The sequence below is a fragment of the Gymnogyps californianus genome, chromosome 4 (genome assembly GCF_018139145.2).
Source record: "Gymnogyps californianus isolate 813 chromosome 4, ASM1813914v2, whole genome shotgun sequence".
Classification (NCBI taxonomy): domain Eukaryota; kingdom Metazoa; phylum Chordata; class Aves; order Accipitriformes; family Cathartidae; genus Gymnogyps; species Gymnogyps californianus.
This window is the reverse complement of record NC_059474.1, coordinates 56134169-56152690: the sequence shown is the minus strand read 5'-3', so window position 1 is coordinate 56152690 and position 18522 is coordinate 56134169. Positions and strand designations below refer to the sequence as shown.

Below are 18522 nucleotides of genomic sequence, written 5' to 3'. Positions count from 1 at the left end.
GTGGCAGGCAGGTCTTAAAACTGGTGGAAAGCCTTTTCTGGTGAAAGGCTGTAGGCCAGCTGCTGAGAGGCACTGGTTATCTGCGGTCACAGCTGAAGTTTGGGTGTGTTGCTGGCAACATCTGCTCTGAGTGAGCTCAGGCAAATCAGCAGTGGTGCGAGATCGGCAGCGGTGTGCCACTCTTTAATGTATGACTTGTTATAAATTTAGAGGCTGACCTTTAGCAGGTTTGTAATGAATTTCTGTTGGGTTTAACTGCCTCCTTTTCTCTCATTAGAAGTTTTGACGCATTATTTCATGTGACTGATTGCGCTGGCTCTTGGCATTTAAGGTACATCATGCATAGTTTTTCATGCTGCATTGCTCATGCATCTTCATCTGGATAGCGTTTGGGTGCTTGCTTCCCTCTTCAAGAAAGAAAAACACCATCATCCTCAATCAGTCCAAAACATGGCTACTTGTTGGCTTCCTTGATTTGCAGCAGATGAATTAACTAAGAACACAGAGCTTCTGACTGACTGCTTTCAGGAGGCGAAGGAAGGCTTTTCCATGCAGAGGTGTTACAGGACAGTTGCTCTAGCAGACTCATCGTGCACTGGTGCAGAACCTGATTGATTTTTACAGATCATTTGGGGTTTGGTTACTGTCAGTCCTTGGAAAAGGAGTTACTCTCCTACTAGTAAGTGCCTTCCTTTCTAGTATGCATTCTTAGTATGCTTCTGGTTGTCACTTAGCTAATAAAGTCACCCTAAATAAATCCCTGAGAGGCTCCATCTCCCACTGATATGAATGGGTCATTTTTAAATGCAGTGTTAAAATAAATACATTTTTTTAAAAAGCTGCGAGGGGCTAGGAATGCTCATTTTCTACCCCAGGTTGATAGTTCTCATACCCATTAAAGCAGATATGCTTTCTTGTACTTCTTCAAAGCACTGCAGAAGGAGTGGGCTTGGTTGCCAGCTTTATCCAAGGGCTTATTCAGTCCCCGCTGGAGAGCAGCCACGGGGATCAGATGAGTCCTCAAAGAGCAGTAGGGAGGCAACATTCCCAGAGCAAAAGCAGGTTTGGCAGGAGCAGATGAAGATAAGCTACCCAAACAAGACCATGTTCAGCATATCTGCTGTTAATAATGCTGCTGTGGACCCTCTGCACGGGCTGTCTCACAGTACAGACCCACCATGCGAACCTCTTTTGGCTTTGCTCTGCTGGATTCTGGCACCGAAGGGAGTTTTCTGTATCCTTTTGGTTACTGGCCATTGCCTCATGAAGGCTGCGTGTGTAATTCATCCGTCATGTGGCTGCTGGTCCTGTCGCAACCCCAGCCCACACACATGCACAACTTCGGGTGCCAAAGTTAGGTTTTTCAATTAGGAGGCTCCTGTCAGGGGTTCCCTGTGTAGTTAATGGAGACAGAGATACACGCTTTCAGGGGGTGATTCAGAGACTCAGAAACTGCTGAGATATGGGGAGCCTAGTGTGCCTTCTCTTTTCAAGACTATCCTTCTTCATTCTTGTTATTAATGCCTTCCATAGTCATTATAATGGAGAGCATTGGCAAAGGGGAGGAATTTATACATATGTTTTTTGGCAACTTCTGAGCTTCTGTTCAGTGTCTTCATAGCTTTCTCAAACATTTCTGCTCTCATTTATATTATTAAGAGGCATAAAAAAAAAGATACTAAGATTGTTATTAAAACTTGTTACAAGAAATGCCAGTGCATTGATGATTTTCTAAGACTACTCCTTCTGGAGAGGATCAAAACTCCTCATACAAGAAGATAAATGTTAATTGGATTGTGATAGTTACCTGTGACTTCAGGGCCTCGGAGGAAGGCTGTACTGATCAAGAAACTCTGAGAAAGTTGTGTAAGTACAGGTTTACCCCTGGATTCAAGGGTGCCCATCACCAGGAGAAATTCTCTATAGCAACAGAATAAGAGGGTGCCAAAAATTACTGCATTGTATGATCTGCTGGCCTTGTACCGTGTCTAAACTTTCATTCCCGCATTTAATATTTCTTAGTGCCTTAATTAGGACTTGCTGTAACGCTGTTCGTGCCCCAACAACAACAAAAAAATCAAGTGAAAGACTTTACAGAAGTTCTACAGAAGCAGGCAATTTATTTGTAAATCATATTTTAGTGTCTGGCTGTCACTTCAGTAAGTGCATGCTTTTTGGCTGAGTGAACAATTTTAACTAGCTGTCTAAAGACAGACTATTATCTTTTGAACACTTTTAAAAGATTAGGTTTTGTAGTGGTGAGATAACCACCAGAGAATCTGAAGCTATTGAAAAAAATAACATGATGTCTCTTCCAACATGCTGCAACGTACACGTGGTGTTGCTGAAAGGAAAAACAGATCATGAAGGAAAGAAACAAAGAAAGTATGCAGGGGAGTTTGGGATACTAGAAAAATCAAAACCAGCTGTACATCGGTATGCTTGTTAACGTATCAGATAAATAGTATATCAATGAAGCGTGTATAAAGTATCAGCATGTGGCATACCATAGATACAGGTTAAGAAATGTACCTGATCCGAATGGATCTAACAGGAAAATTATTTTCATATTGGAAAAAGGCAGAGTAATATACCTGGAAGACAAGGATGATCTTTGAGAAATAATAGCACTTTGGGAGAAAGAAAAGCAGCGTAACCTTCTGTTTGCCCTATCAGTTTTCTTTAATGCTTTATCTCTGCTGTTGTGATGAGGCCTTGTCATGGAAACAAAAGCTTTTAAAGAGGAGCTGTCAGGATATCTAGGCCATCTCATTGTCGACGCAGAGAAGTTTGCCAGAAGTGATTTTTGCAGTCTGTTGATAAAATCTTGAATGCTATTGCGCTGTTTCTTTGGAAGACGCAATTGCACATGTAAAATAAAAATCTTCAGAATTCTGTAAGGGAAGGTTTTCCCAACTGCAATTAGCCCCACTTCTGTACTGGATTATTTACATCATTACCTTGTATAGTAAATCATTTTTTCCTTTGATACTGTTTGAACTCCTTAAGCATTTTACTAACCCTTTTCCCTGACCTGTCTTGGGCAGAAAACACTGTGGTTACTTAGCAACTCTGCTGGAGGAGAAGGCACTGTTCCCAGTTGCGCAGTTAATGCTGAAGTTGATTTGGCATTAAGTCAGAAATTGAAATTCTTTCTTAGGTATGAAAAATTTGAGACACCTTTCACTGCATTTATTTTCTAAATACAGGATGGGTTTTCTGAAAAAAATTACAAGAAAATTAGTTAGCTTCTGTGCTAAAATTATTTTGAGGTTGTTTATCTAAAAACATGTAGTTCATTCTGGGCTAGTATTTCTACCATGCTCATTATTTTTTTCCTCTGATGGAAATGGTATCAATTAATTTATACTGAAAAATGATTCAGCAGATCTTGAAGCAGGATATGTAATGTCTTTGGGTAATTCTGAACTATCAGTCATGCAGTTTAATGTTGTTCACATTGCTTAAGGCCTTAATCCACCTCCCAACATATAGGCTTTTAAAGCACCATTTGAGATGCCAGAGGCGTCTTAGACATCCACTCTGATCTGACAGGTATGACACAGGAGACGGGCGATCTGGGCTTATCTTTAACCAAAGGAGATACCCCAGGGGGGTATCTCAGATGGCACTAGGTGCTTATATTTGACCCTGAGAAGGTTAGAAGAGCTGTCTCCATTTCTAGCTGAAGGAAGAGGTTTCTTACCTGCACATTTTTCACCACCCATATTTCCAGCCTTAGGTACCTATGTTAAATGCTTAAAGCTAAACAGTACAAATGCCCTTTGCCTGCTGCGTTAGTGTTTCATTTCACTCTGATGTGATTTCAGCATCCGATATCTCAGTTTACTAGCATTGGAAAGTATAATGTCATTTGGGATATCTGCAAATCTTCACTTTACAAAACATTAGCTTCTAAAACTCATTTACAACAGCGAGTACCAAAATTAGGTTAAAATGTGTGTGACTGTTAAGAATAATAAAATAAGATTCTTGCTCTGGTTGGTGATTATACACGATAAACTGTGGCTGGTGGCTTGGTCTGCTAGCATCTGTCTGAGCATATGTTTGGAAAGAAAAGTATAGAGGTTGCAGCCTGGAATAATAAGCAAATGTTGGAGAGAGTCAGGTTTTCCTCACTTACGGGTTTCATAACCAAAGGAACTCATCCCACTTTCTTCTGTCTCCTCCACAGCGACTGTGTGGCCTGTAGTCATATAACCTTCAAAAGATTCCTGCTCTTTCAGGGCAGCTGGGGTCTCCTATAGCTACTTAGGCATCAGGTTAATGTGGACTAAGAAATGAAGCAGAGGTGAAACCCCCCAACCTTTTCTGAGCCAACAGAGAGGAAAAAAAGAGCTATGACTGAAAGAAAGCAAGGGGCCAGAAGAGCTCAGGGAAACTCCTGCTGTTATGTGAGAAGCATTTTCTACTTGATTCAGGTGAAGTTTTCTTCTTCTGACTACTAAGCAGTAGTCAGAACTGCACAATCATAACAAGAGCCAGTTTGTTTAATGTTAAATGTCATCTTCGTTAGTTAACTAACAAAAATATTCTGTGTACATTGTGCTTGTAAATGAAAGATTTTAAATTAAAAATTCAGAAAAGTATTTGTGATACTGGTAACTACCCTACTTTATTTTATTCTTTTAAGAGTAGGGTTATTTTAGAAGACTTCTGTCTCAGTTATTACCCTGGTCTACTGTGCAGTGTTATTTTTCTTCAAGTGGCTTTTGAAGTCATTTGTTGGGGAGCTGTACAGGTTATTTACAGAGGAGAATAGTTTTTAAAATACTGTTATTGGAACTTGCTTTTGTAAGACATTCAGGTATATAAATTAATAAGGTGGTGTGAAGGGTTTTTTTTTTTTTACAGTAATCTCAAAATAAATTATCATCCTTTAAAAAAAAAAAACAACTAAAGCTATTTATATTTAATTTGCTGTTTTCCAACTGATCTGCTTATGGTTCAGGCTTTTTTAGAGGCCAGTTTTAAAAGTTCCTTGTAAAAATGATTTATTCAACTTTCACAGAATTTAGAAATAGACTTAATGGATAAATTGAAGAAATAGTGGGAAGGGGAACTACCTCAGCTCACTAAGATGATTAATTGAAGTTTTAGTCCTTCTAAATGAATCTTCACAACCATTAAGTGGTCCTTTTTGTGTGGTTTTGACTCATTTTTGCTATAAAGCCACAAACTATTTATTTCTATTATGCAATTGTGTCACTGTAATAGAAAGAGAATGAATTTCTATTTGCCATATGTAATTTCAGCCAAAAAGTGATGGAAATATTAAGAGTATTGACACTAGTTTTCTCATTTTTGCTAATAGCAGTATTAAGCCATTTTTATTTTACTGCGCAGCAGAATGGCTGCTAACTGTCAGACTAGGATGGGCAAGAGTCAAATGTGGTTTATTTAAATGGAGGGTGTCTGCCTGGCAAAAGTTTGCATAAACGTTAGTGAGCTGTTTTCTGTGTCTATCAGTGAGTAGGCTTCAGAAACTCCCAGGTCACTCTGGACTCTGTCATCGGCCACAAAATGGAAAACATTTAGCAACCTATTAAATTTTTGTGGGAAGCAACAGTCTAGTGCATCAAAAAAAGTTTCTTGTCTGATTGGTACACACTTTAGTCAATGGAAGGAGATGAATAATCAGAAGAAATTGTTCACTCCCTTCAGCCAACGTTGCGACACACTGCATTTCCTACAGTCCTGTGCCATATTGCAGTCATGCAACATCATTGCTGGCTGTTAAGTGATAACCAGCCCCTGGAACTATGTTTCTCCCTGGGGAGCCACGGGTGGGAAGGCTGGAGAAAAGGGGAAAACAAAGTGTGATATACCTCCTTCTCTAAGTGTCTTTGGTGTGGTATATTTCTGACATACTTTTGATTCATGCTGTTTCATCATTTATGAAGGCATTATCGTGTGTGTTGCTTCCTTGATTCATTTTTCTTTGACTAAAGCTGAGGAGGACCATTCTGAAGGTCACAGGTTACTAGATCTCATCAGGATGGCTTAATTCCTAGCTTAAAAAGGCAAATTGAAGATGATTTATGTAAAGTTACATACATGCCTTCCAGTATGTGCAGTATATTGTCTCTAGCGTAAAAAGTATTTGATGACAGCTCATCTACTGCTACAGAGCTAGAACTGCTACAAGATCAGGTGAGGACCAGCAGGACATAGTGAAGTCAGCGCTGTCTACATGAGAGTAAGCATCTGAGCGGTGATTGTGTTCGGAGCTATATGTAAATGCTAGTAGTGAGATGACCAACAAACTTCATGTAAAGTTCACTGAGCTGTCTTAAAAAGTGAAACCCCACCCTTATTTTTCTGGTGACAAAAATGTAAAGTGCCAGCACCTTTTATAGCAGATGGAAGCTTCAGCTTGTGTTGACTGTTTTGGTCCCATGTTGATTAAAGATCCTACCTGCAGTCTCCTGTAACTGTATTGTTTAAAAACTTCTATGTCTTTGTGTTCAGGATAGTTATGAGTCCCCTTGGTTTTAGGTGGTCATCTCAAAATTACCTTTTTCTCCACGAGCAAAGAAATACTTGCTCTTCTATTTCATAAATGGCTCTGTTCACATCCAAAAGCACATGTATTCTGTGCCTGTGCAATTTAGAAATTACTGAATTTCAGGAAACAGATTCTGTAAATTAAAATATACCCTAATTAGGTTAGAGATACTGTTACCAGGTTGAGTAACTGCATTATTAAGTTTTCACATTACATGTGTCTTTGCAAGAAGACAGAAAAGAAAAAAAAAAAAAGAAAAAAAGGAGAAGGAAGGGATGAGATTTAGTTTTACTGTTTCCCAAGCTGAGGCAGTTGGCCCGTAAAGTGAACAATAGAAATCCAGCACGGGATGATTTTTATTGAAAGACCATGTTATTGAAAGCGCTCTCTCAATACATTCTTTTAAAGCCAACGAATAGACCTGTGATACAAACAGCTGCTGAACCCACCCCCATTCTGTGTTCTTCCAAGCGGTCTCAATGAATGGCCTGAGGTTTGAGTAATCTACAGCAACCTAATAACCACTTATTGCTATAAAAAAATTTTAAAAGTGCATGAAAGTCTAGATTTGGTCTGCATCATAGTGTTAGCATAGTGTTGGGCAAACTTCATGCTTTGGAAAATGAGTTTTGATAAGGGCAGTTATCTAGGCTTATTGTAGAGTTCATTTTATTTAATCTGCCGCATTTTCAACATGATTTCTTTGCTCCTCCCTAAACAAACTGATATTGTCCCTTTCTCTCCCACCTGCGCTCTCTGCCCCCTCAGTTATACCCAAGCCACATTCAGCCTTTCCCTCTTTCAACTGACTTTTGACTGCGCTGGGACTGGGTACAGCTATGGTCTCTTCTAAAAATAAATAGTTTTTTCTTACTGTTATGCTTTGTAATACTTTGATTTACTTTGTTCTATTAATATTGCAAAAACAGGTTAAGGTTAATCAGATCCTGTTTCAGATATGACCCTGAAGTCCATTAACACAAGTTAATACTGAACTTGGTGTAGTGCTTTAAAAAGTGGCTATGGCATAAATATCTATATTTCTGCCCATTAGCAAATGTAGTCTTTGTGTATGTATGTCTTGACAAGAATGATACAATTTTAAGTGGTGCAAGGCAAATTGTGTTAGTATTCATTCATACCATAGGGAAGCACAGTCTCTTGTGCCTAGAGTTTGAATGATGTGAGAAGAAAGTATCATCTGTTGTACAATACTATGAATGAAATACGTTGAAAATCTTCATTGGAAGAGCAGCATTTGAACTCTGAGTGATAAACGCTTTTCTCTGTTATCCCAAAGTATGGTTGTGAGGAGCTCAGATAACTGTGTGAAATGGGTGGTTGTGGATACTCTGCCTCATTGCCTGCTGGTGGCAGATCCCAGAGCCTACGTTCATGACTACTCAGAGTCATTAATTCACTTACCAACCCATCTTAGTGCCAGGGAAATCTGACGACACCACTTTCAGACTGGAAATGGCTTGCAACTTCTTTGAGACTGTATCCTATTATAACTAGCAGTAAAGTGCTGCCGCTGGGTCAAGTGGTTGAAAGCTGGTGAGCAGCTCTGCAGGCTGTGCACGCTGTGAGCGTTACTGGTCTGGTAGCCAGTCACACGCGTGTGGCTGACATCTCTTTTGTTTCTTTCTTTTCTCCCTTCTAGCTGCAGTATTGAAATACGAGAACAACGTTATGAATATCAGACAGTTCAACTGCTCCCCTCATCCGTACTGGCTTCCAAACTTCATGGATGTGTTTACCTGGTCCTTGCCATTTGTGGGTGAGAAAGGTATGTAAATTGGCTCTGTTCGTAGAAACTGAAAAACGGTTTCTTAGTCACTGTGGTCTCGTTTATTTGAAATGGCAAGAATAATTTGAAGACAGATGACTTGCTTTCAAGGACAAATTTGAAGAAACAGGTCTCAGAGGGGCAAGCAATTACCAATGGTTAATCACACTTCTCTTGTGTTTTTATAATTTCCACTCTTTCCAGGCTATGATGCCATTATGTTTCTGCTGTAGAAATAGATTTTATGGCATTGCAGGCCAGCGGTGCGTTCACTGAAGAAAATTCTTATTGGTTGTTCCTTTATAAGCTCTTGGGCATTCCCTTGCACATTGCTTACTGCTCAAGGGACATCACAACAGACTTCACTACATCATGGTTACATCCTTACCCAGCTGACCTTTCTGATAAGATGATGATGGGTTGCTTTTTCACCAGCGAACACAGAGCTGGTGAGGCTAAGACCCAGTCTGGTTAACTGTTCCTGGAGAGAGCAGAGAGATGGCAGGAAGAAGGAAAACCTGCTCCTCAGCCCCTTCTCTGCCCAGGGCGTACAGTGCCTCATCGCTGGCGAGAAGACTCTAAAGAACATAAATGATGCTTTATTGAAACATGATGCTCTTGATGTTGCCTGAAGACAACTTCATGCTATGAATGGCAAGCACACAAAAGGCATGAGAACACTTTGGTCTAACATATTAAATGAATACATAATGCAAACTGCTTAAACCCCAAGTCATTTTATTCGGGGCCTGAGATGAAGCTTGCTTTGATCCATCCATTATAGTATATTGCTGCAACAGCAATTGCTGCTAGAAAACTATAATAAACTCTTAAAAGCTGCTTGGAATAACAGTTCTCTCTTAATAGGCAACTGGAAATACAGCCAGCTGTGGCTCTTACCTGCAGTCATGACCAGCTTTGTTTTCAGCTACTCTTTTGTACAAGGAAAGCCGCTGGTGAGATGCCTGAGGTCTCTGTGAACAAAGCAGATAGACTATGAAATAGGGATTAACAATGAATAGACATCTGTTTCCACTAATGGAGACATTACATAATCCACACTGACGCGTGTTGCAGGCTCTTGTGAAGCAGATAAAATGCTTTCATTTTCTTTGGCTGTAAACTCAGCCAGGCCGTTTTTAGGATGAGCCTGTTCTCCATACATGTTGCAGTCCTGTAAGATGTTCTGTAACATCATCTTTTCAGAGGCTTCCCATTGGTGACCTCTTCAGGTGGGACTGCGGGATGCACAGTCAGATTTGTTGAGGTTCTGAGACCGTGGACGCTCCTTCTTTTTTCTTGGCTTTTTTTTCCTCTTTCATGTCTTACCAGTGGTCACTCTTACCAATTGCTTGGAAATTTTAGAGCCCCAAGAAGTGAAATCAGTGTTTTCCCTTCCTCTGCAAAACAAAACTCATGGATGTAAGAGTTGATGTTCTACACAGCTTTTTATTTTTTTCCTTTTTTTATAGATTTTTTCCCTCAAAGGCCAACCAAGGTAGGAAGCTGTTAGTTTCACTGGTCATTGTTAATGTGGAAAGTCTTTCCACTAATCCTGTCAAAGGAAAATATTAAATCCTTCACTAATGTAGGAAAAATATAGCTTTGTCCCACCCTTCTAATGTTCCAAGCCGTCATAGTTGTCACAGAAGAGGATTTTAATAACCACTTGATTAAAAAATTTAAAGTTTCAACCTGTGTAGCTAGTGCAGGACTAGACATGCCTGGTAACCCTTTTAATGATGCTTACTACATGTAGATGTAGTGGAGATTTTCTCAATCTGCTAATGATTTCACATTTTACCTCGTAACTTTGGCTTTTTTGATCTCTAAATTACGTTTCCTTGGTTGTGATTTTTGCTGGGGTTTTTTTTGGCTGTTCTTACTCTGTGTGCTCTCTGGTTAGTGTCTCACTGTTGCCTTTCCAGAAAGAGCTGGGACCAGGTTAGGGGTAGCCTGAGGCTGACCCTTCCATACCCAAGTTGCAAAGTAAGCAAGCTGAATATATTCTGAATTCACCAATAATGATATTATCATTACTGGTTTCTTATTTAATATAGAATAGTCCAGCTGGAAGGGACTTACAATGATCATCTAGTATTTTTGTCCTGGATTTCAAGGGACACTGCCCCTTTGTGGGCATCTTACAAGGGTTAATGTTTTGTTGAACTGAAAGTACAGTGTCCAAAACCTGAATAAATAAATATTCTGTGATTCCTCTTGCTGTAACTTTTTCAATTGGAATGTCATTCCATTTGCTGAGCAGGGAAATCAAATCCTACTGCAATGTAGCAGCAAGAGGAGAGTGGTCAGTTCTGTTGTCCAAGTTGAATGAAAGGCAAAAATGTATTGGGGGGAGAAAACAAAAGTTACTAAGTTCATGGACAATTGCAAAAAGAGAGATTGTAGACACATTATTTTTTTTTAAGGTCTATTTGTTGTGGTGTTCGTTATCTTTGGAACAATTTTGATGGAAACCTGTACTTTTTATTAACTACACAAGACACTTCAAGCTTATATTACTACATGCATAAAACAAGGTCTTGTTGTTTAAAAAGTGGGTGCTGTTTCTGTACTGAATTTTCATTAACACTACTACAGCTAGGGTTTGCTCTCTGACAGACTAGGGAAGCTTAGTATCAACATTTTGCATTTGTTTTCCATTTTAGTGACAGAGATGCTGGTAAACGTGCTGAACATCTGCTCAGATGATGAATTGGGGACAGAGGAAGATGGGTTTGATGGTAAGAGCCTCCTGCCCTTGGTTGAGATTGTTTGCCTTGAAACTACTTTAAAAGCTTATTTACTAACCCTTGGATAATTTTCTGAGTCCCATTTAAGTTCTGTGCCGCTGAAAGCAACTGTTGTGCTAGACTCCAGCGGATTTGCTTACTGCATGCTTTGGAAAGAATTAATGGATCTTCTGCTCTGTTCTAACCCTTTCCTTGGTCTCACTCTTTTGGTTAAAAAAAAAAAAAAAAGTGTTTCCTTCCGTGAAATCTGGGTTGTGTTGTCATGAAGGGGTCAGATGTTGATTTCATGCATAAGATCCCAGGGATTCCCATAGAAAGTTTAATTACATCAGTGAAATGATCTTCCTACAATGAAATAAGCTTCCTGCAGAGCTCCTTCCAGAACATCGGTACCACAACTTTGGAAGACTTGTACTTGAAATATTTCATTAGTCGCCTCTTTTAATGCACTTGTGTATCTAAAAGGCTTTAAAAAGCAGTAGAATCAATAAAAATAAATGTGCAAGCACAGATAGAGAATGTTCTGACCTGACATTTCTGCTAAGAAGAGTGGAATGGTTACTTCAGTTGTCATTTGGGTTGGAGTTTATATGATGATAAGTTGCCTTGTACCTGTTGGTTTGACTGTAAATAATACTTTATATCTTGCAATTTGGGGATTCTTAGAAGTCAATTCATTTTATTAGACATTATTTTCTGTTAGGCTGTGCAAGAGTAAATTGCAGCTCTCCAGAATGTCCCTTCTCAATTGAGCAAAACTGAAAAAAATCCCATGCATCCCTAACATTCTTACTATGAATGCTTTCAGTGTTTAAAAAAAAAAAAATCATCTAGGAAAATAACAGAAATATTAAAAAATTTAAAAAGGGCCTGGAAAAATCTAACAGTACCAAATATTCTCAAGATGTTTGTAGGTAGAATGAATGAACCGGGAGAAGGAAGAACTTTCAAGTAAGACAAATATTTAATGAAGTTGTAATTAATAATTAAACTTCTCTCTCAAGGTCTTTATTTTTAATCTTTGGAAGAGGAAGCTAGATCACAGGTTTTGACAAATGTTTCCTTTGTGCTGGAGAAGAAGGCTATGGATGATAGTGCTTTGATTTTACTCTGAAAAGCCAGATGGAATTCCCTGTTCTGCATCCGCCACAGAGTGTGCACGTGAACAATTATCTTGCAGGACTTGGGACAAAGACTGAATTTATTGAAACCAGTAATCAGTGGAGAGAAGAAAACACCTGTTTGAATATTATGCCCAATTTTTTTCTCATGAAATTTAAATAAGTAGCTACTGTGTAATTAAAGCAGTGTGTGAAACAGTACAGAGGCATACAATGAGTAAAAACTGTGTCAAATTAAATGCAGTAGCAACAAAACCATGTGCTTAAAATCCTTGGCTCAAGAAAGCACTTAAGCACAGGCTGAAATCCCACTGAATGGAATGCCAAAGCAAAGGCTTTATGGGAAGGATTTTTAAATTAATTCAGCTTTGGCCTAGTACTTTCTTTTAAAGTTGTACTATAAACTTCCATTGAGCATAGATAGGCCAATGCCTGTAAGTCCTTTCCTAAAAATTTTAGTGTGTCAGCATTCCCATGCCTAAGTTACAGTTCAGGAGCACGTTTTCAAAAGCAGAGTCAGAAATGACGAGGCGTTAAGGGTCTCTGGGGACAGCAGCCCTCTCCGGCTGCAGGAGGTCTCTGCATCTACTGCGGTTTTTCTGGGAGGAGGGTGAACCCCCCCATCTCCCCAGGAGTTTTATCACAGCACTCCTCCAGACGTGGAGTTTGCAGCATTGCAGGGGTCTAAGCAGGGAGACAGGCTGAAATCCTCTGAGCTTGCATGTGTGTGTACTGCATAATGATATCTAACAGCATTAAAGTTTCCAAATGAGGAATAATTAAACCGTTCCTGGTACTGTAATGCTAATACTGTTGTCTAAATCTGCTTTCAGTTTTTAATGTATGAATGATTTCTCTGTGTAAAACATTATGTTAAGGAAGATATTAGAAATGTCACCTTCTTTAGCATGTGTAGCTAAAACCAGAGCTGGCATATGTTCACATCTGCTTTCCCGGATAATCCCCTTAGAGCTGTAAAATGGGATCTGTGGTGCTGGTGCTGCAGCTTGCTGTGGGTGCACGCTTGTACCTCCAGCCCACTGGAAGCAGTGGGCTCGTACACATGGAAGAGACTGAAGGATTCAGGCATAAAAGTAAATTTGAGGGTTGATTTAAATTTAAATAGAGGCTGATATCTTTAATGATTTCCTGGTGGGTTCTGATTTATTATCTGTACAACAAAGGAAAATCCTCTTTCTCGCAGAGATAGTTGAGTTCCCTCTCTTTTCTTTTTTTTTTTTTCCTTAGAGCCTTGCCTTTTGGGGGAGAAAACACAAGATGTATTTCATTTGTGTTATTAATGAAACAAACTAGAATGATTATCAGCTTAAAACTGTTTCTGTAAGGGCTGTATAGTCTTGTAGTGGTTCACCATTTCCACTATCCTTCTTCGATAATTTCTGTCCAGCTTCCTTGGAGGACTGCAGCAGTACAGTCCTATTCGCCCACTGACATTTTTCTTTAGCAGTATTTCCCATAGAAGGAATTGCCTGATATCTGCAACAACAGATGCATTTTGTTTGATGGAATGATTCTTTAAAATAATTGCTATTTTTATATCATCAGTAGTTTTCAGGGCTCGCTGCTGATTTCCTTTCTCTCCTTGCAGTTTGAACATGCCCTGACCTGGGTTCCCACATGTAATGAGAATGATCCACCACTATGGTTTGCACTGATCATTCATTTCATTCATTTGTTATCTTCTCTTACACTTTCTTGCCCTCTGTCTTCCCTTCTCACTTCCCCCTTCAAAACAAAGCCCCATCAGTATTGCCTGACCTCACTGCATGGTGTTCTTGTGAGCCTTATTATTATTATTATTATTATTTTTGGTTCCGAGTCATGCATGTTGCATCTAGCCATGAGCAGGATGCTCAACAGCATGTATTCCCTTTTTTTTCCCTCCCCCCCCCCCCCTTTTTTTTTTTGCCTAAAGAAACACGTCATGGGGATCTGATCAATTTGTTGTAGGCAGTTTCTATGTATGCTTAGTGGGAGAAAGCCTAAATAGCAATCGTAGTGCCCTTTATCCCATATGTCCTTGCTGGCCTGTATTGGCCTTTTGGTTTCACTTGCTTTAAAAATGAGAGGATATGATAGGTCAAGTTTTCTCATCTCTGATAGTTTCCTCTTGATGTACTTTCTCTCTTTCCTGTTTGCTATGGTGGTTGCAATATAATCTGATCCAGCAAAAAATGTATTGGGTGAACGTTAGCTCATGTGCTGTATGGTTTGTGCATCAAACGTATCGCTTAGCAGTAGGAGCTGCAAATAATTCCACCCAGCCAGCATATAGTGAGAGTCCTGTTTTATTTTAATTAGCAACAGTTCTGGCCTCATGCATTTGACTGAAAAAACTAAGCTGCTAATTAAAAGGGTGCAATAATGTAACAGACAATTGACACAAATGCACTGCTTGCTTTGTATGCATCGCTATCGTGATTTGGCATAGAGACACTCCTAAATTACCTGCATTAATTTTTTTATTGCCTTCAACGTTGTACCTCACAGCCTTCTCATGGAAAAGCCGCTATCACAGTGCTAGCTGCAGCATTTATTCCTCAGTTGGAATACAGCTTCCCCAGTACAGTGCTGTAGTCTGAGCCTAAAGAGAATTACCAAGTCAAACATCTCCTGCCGATCAAAACCTGGTTCTGCTGTGAACAGTGGCATACGAAATTTGCCACAGGCTTCAGTGCAACAAACTGCACCTGGGGCAAGCTCTGCACCAGCTAACACAGAGACTGATTGGGCAAAAGCAAAGGCCTTGTCATGAGATCTCAGTTACTTACCAATGCCTTGGTAAGGGTGTTCATGGTACTGCCTGGGCAGATGAGGGAGTCTTAGCTTTTCAATGAGTTAATTTTTAACTAGGAGAGGAATGGAGGGTTTTTCCCACTGGTTTATGTTTGCTCTTCCTCTAAATCAGCAAGGTTAGGCTGCAATGTATACCTAGTCTCTGTGAGTTGGTGGCAGAGGGGCATTTTAATGTGATCTTTTTATTTATTTATTCATTCATTTATTTGGCCAGGTATGATTGTTTCCATGCCCAAAGCATTTTTCATGTGAGCCATAGTATGGCACATTGGTGTGCTCTGCCTCTGGACCAAGCTAGCAGTGTGCACTAGATAATCAGTGCCCCCAAAACACGTGTCATGGTGCAGTTGTGCCTGGGTACTGAGTGCTGCACTTGTCTTGCTCTCAAAAATAGTTTATTTTAAAATGCAATACCTTGTACCATGGTGGTGTTTGGATTTGATAACTGTAACCTGCTGGACCATTTGAACAAATGCATGTGTGCGGTAGATAGCGCAGATTTTGGTAGAAGCAGCAGACATGTCTATGAGAGTAAGCTATTCTTTCAGATATCAGACATAAATAAACCGGAAGAATTGGTTTGATTCCTCTAAGATAAGAGGTGTCATCAGGCAGGCACACTCCATATAAACTGGGGGGGCTGTTTTTGAGAAGTTATTAAGCCTTATCGAAGCAGCTGCAATAATGTAGGAGAAAGTATGTGTTCAAGGGGTGGTAACACCGAGGCTAAGCTTCGCTGCTCATCTTCTGCCTGCATGTTGGTTTCCTGCAAAACCTACTAACAAGGCTTTAAGCTGAAAAGGTTTTTTTCTTTTTCCCCCCATCATTCTCAATCTGTTTCTTTCCTTTTGGATGTTCCCTGCCTAATTTGTTTCTTTTCTGTTTTTCAGACTTTACTTAAACATTGCGTTTCCATTGATGTTGTCAAATGTTCTGTATTATTTTTTATTTTTACTCTACAAACATCACTGATCTTTTTCTTTCCCCCCTTTGGAATTCATAAGAAGATCCCATTTATGCACAGAAGAAAGGTATTCAATAAGTTGGAAGGCTTAAGTTTCATTAATTTTCCTAGTGCTTAATTAGATAATATATAATATATTAGGATACCAGTGAGAGATTTGGGTTTGGCTTTTTTACTCAGTATTGTTTTCTATCTGTTCAATCCTACATCTCAGAATATTTTCAGAGTTTATATTCTTTTTTTCATTGTTCTGCTTTTTAATCTGAAGGCCTAAATTACATTTCATATAAGTTCTACACGTCCAGCTTGCAAGATCTGTGTTTGGATGCTACAAATCCAAAATCCAATAGAACTTGTTAAATTACTGAAGTAAGATTCAAAGCTTTTATTCTACCTCTGAAATAATTTTTCCACTCCAATTTTAAACTTGGATGATTTTTTTTTAAGTTCCTTCATGCAAATAGGGTTTGTTTAGATATTGAAAGAAAAGTAAAAACTGAAGAGGATATCGGGTGTTGTTTGCAAAGGCTAAAATTACCCTTTTACCCATAGCCAGTTCTCAGGTTGTGACCCATTTACTTCCACAGAAGTGTATGCTTAAGTGTAGCTGAAGTAATTCAGAAGGATTTGCAGTAATAGTGAATTTCAGAATAATAAACTGGAGTATTCACACTTGAAATGTGAGTTTAAGATTTATGTATAAATAGTTAGGGAATCCAAATACTATATCAGGCTAGTAGTATTCAGTCAAAACTAACAGGGCAATAAAACATTGTGAATATCAGGTGCATTGTTTAGCAAATAATGTTTTTAAAAAAATAGGATAAATAAAATAATTACTAATATTTTAGTAAACAAAATATTTTAAGTTATTTTCACAGATCTGTTACAAATTAGGAAATCTTTTAAGTGTATTTTTTAGTAACCTTTTATGTGTATTGATGAGAAACAAAATACTCCCTTTGAGCCTGTTGTGTTTTATAACTAAGTCTTTTTTTTCCATTCTTATTTTATATGTAAGTGTAGGGCATTGTATTTAACTTCGGTCATAAATTATATTTCCAGCTTTCAGTTCTCAACTCTTCTGGAGGTTCAACAGTGACTGAAAAAGGTCGAATATACTTACAAGATCAACTAGAACACTGTGGGTTTGTAATAAACAAGTAGGGATAGTGACACTTGGGGGGCGAAAAAAAAAAAAGACAAATTGTGTTTAAGTGCTTTCAGGGTAAAAAAGGATGAAAACCATGTCTTGTGTATCTTGAGAGTACAATTCAGGGAGATCATAGTAACTGAGGCAGGAATGTACCCCCTCTATGTCCTGAAGAACCCAGCTGACTCATTGCTGTTTAATTTAAATTTTTCATTAAGCTGTTACAAATATATTAATTCAGTTACAGCTGAATTACAGCTGTTTCTCCCACTCTTTATTGTCTAGAATTAGACATTTATGCCTAAGACTTTATATCTTTATATTTTTATCTTTATATTTTTAATATCTTTTCATTTTTATCTTTATATGTGGGAGATTTGAAAGCCATCATTCTCAGCATAGTTTCTTTCAGTTTGAACTTTAAGATACAGGCTCATAATTTCAAGACAGTCTAGGAGGACAGTTAGAAATGCCTGGAAATAATGCGTTTAATAGCTGCCCCAAAAGATGGATGCATGCAAAAGTAGCATGCATGATTGTAAGACATCTAGTTTACGCTCCTCAGCAGATGTACGAACATATCCCAGTATGTAAGCATACAGTTATCAACAGTTGAGCATGCAGATTGTGATAGCTGTGGGCACATACGAGGTGGCTCATGTGGACCTGTTTGTACACAGGCTGGTCAGGGACACACGACCCCACAAGCAGCTCTGCAGGATTCCCTGTGCATGGCTATTGAGCTCCCACGTTATCAAACTCACCCCTTGCACTGTTTAGAGTTAAACTTGATCTTGACCACAGTGTTAAAAGTTGCAGTGAGATTCATCCTGAGGTTTTATGTCTTTATCTGTGATATTTGTTCCTACGCTTACTTAGCTTTCTTTTGAACAGCTCTAGGATTTGTGAGTTGAGTTTATTTTCAATTTTGAAATTTTTGCAAAGGATGGCTATTTGTTTTGAAATTCAAGCACAGAAAAAAAAATGTACCTCCTCTTCACCTCTTCTAAAATGCCAGGGTATCAGCCAGGCCACCTAGTCATCTAGTAAATATCACGAAACAACGCTTGCGCTTCCAGCGGTAGTCTCAAACTGTTATGAGTTTAATTGTAATTGAGAAATCTGCAGTAGAAAAGGTGACAGTGCCTGATAGAAGAGCCACAGGGCTGCCATCAGCAGAGATGCATGGAGAAAACTGGAACTGTGAGAATTATTGCACAGTCACCTCCCAGAAGCCACCCAGCAAATCTCCTGTGTGGCAGCGTTGGACCTCTCCAGCGCTGCCCAGAGCGGCTGCGACCGTGAAGAGGAGGAGCAGCATGTGAAACGCTGGCGCTGGTGAAGCAGATGGGACTTTGGCCGTTGAGTTCAGCGGAGCCTGCGTTTCGTTATGAGC

At 39.2% G+C, this 18522-nt stretch overlaps 1 protein-coding gene across 2 annotated transcripts in view; it reads left to right on the top strand.

Annotated features, from left to right (window-relative positions):
- The window catches only part of PPP3CA (protein phosphatase 3 catalytic subunit alpha), a 202859-nt gene that overhangs the window by 172291 nt on the left and 12046 nt on the right, over nt 1–18522 (top strand). The window contains exons 9-11 of one of the 2 annotated variants that reach the window (XM_050895410.1): nt 8193–8318; nt 10988–11062; nt 16014–16040. In XM_050895410.1, the coding sequence (XP_050751367.1) occupies nt 8193–8318; nt 10988–11062; nt 16014–16040 (228 nt within the window). The remainder of the gene's footprint in view (nt 1–8192; nt 8319–10987; nt 11063–16013; nt 16041–18522) is intronic. The other variant, XM_050895409.1, reaches the window with a different exon arrangement.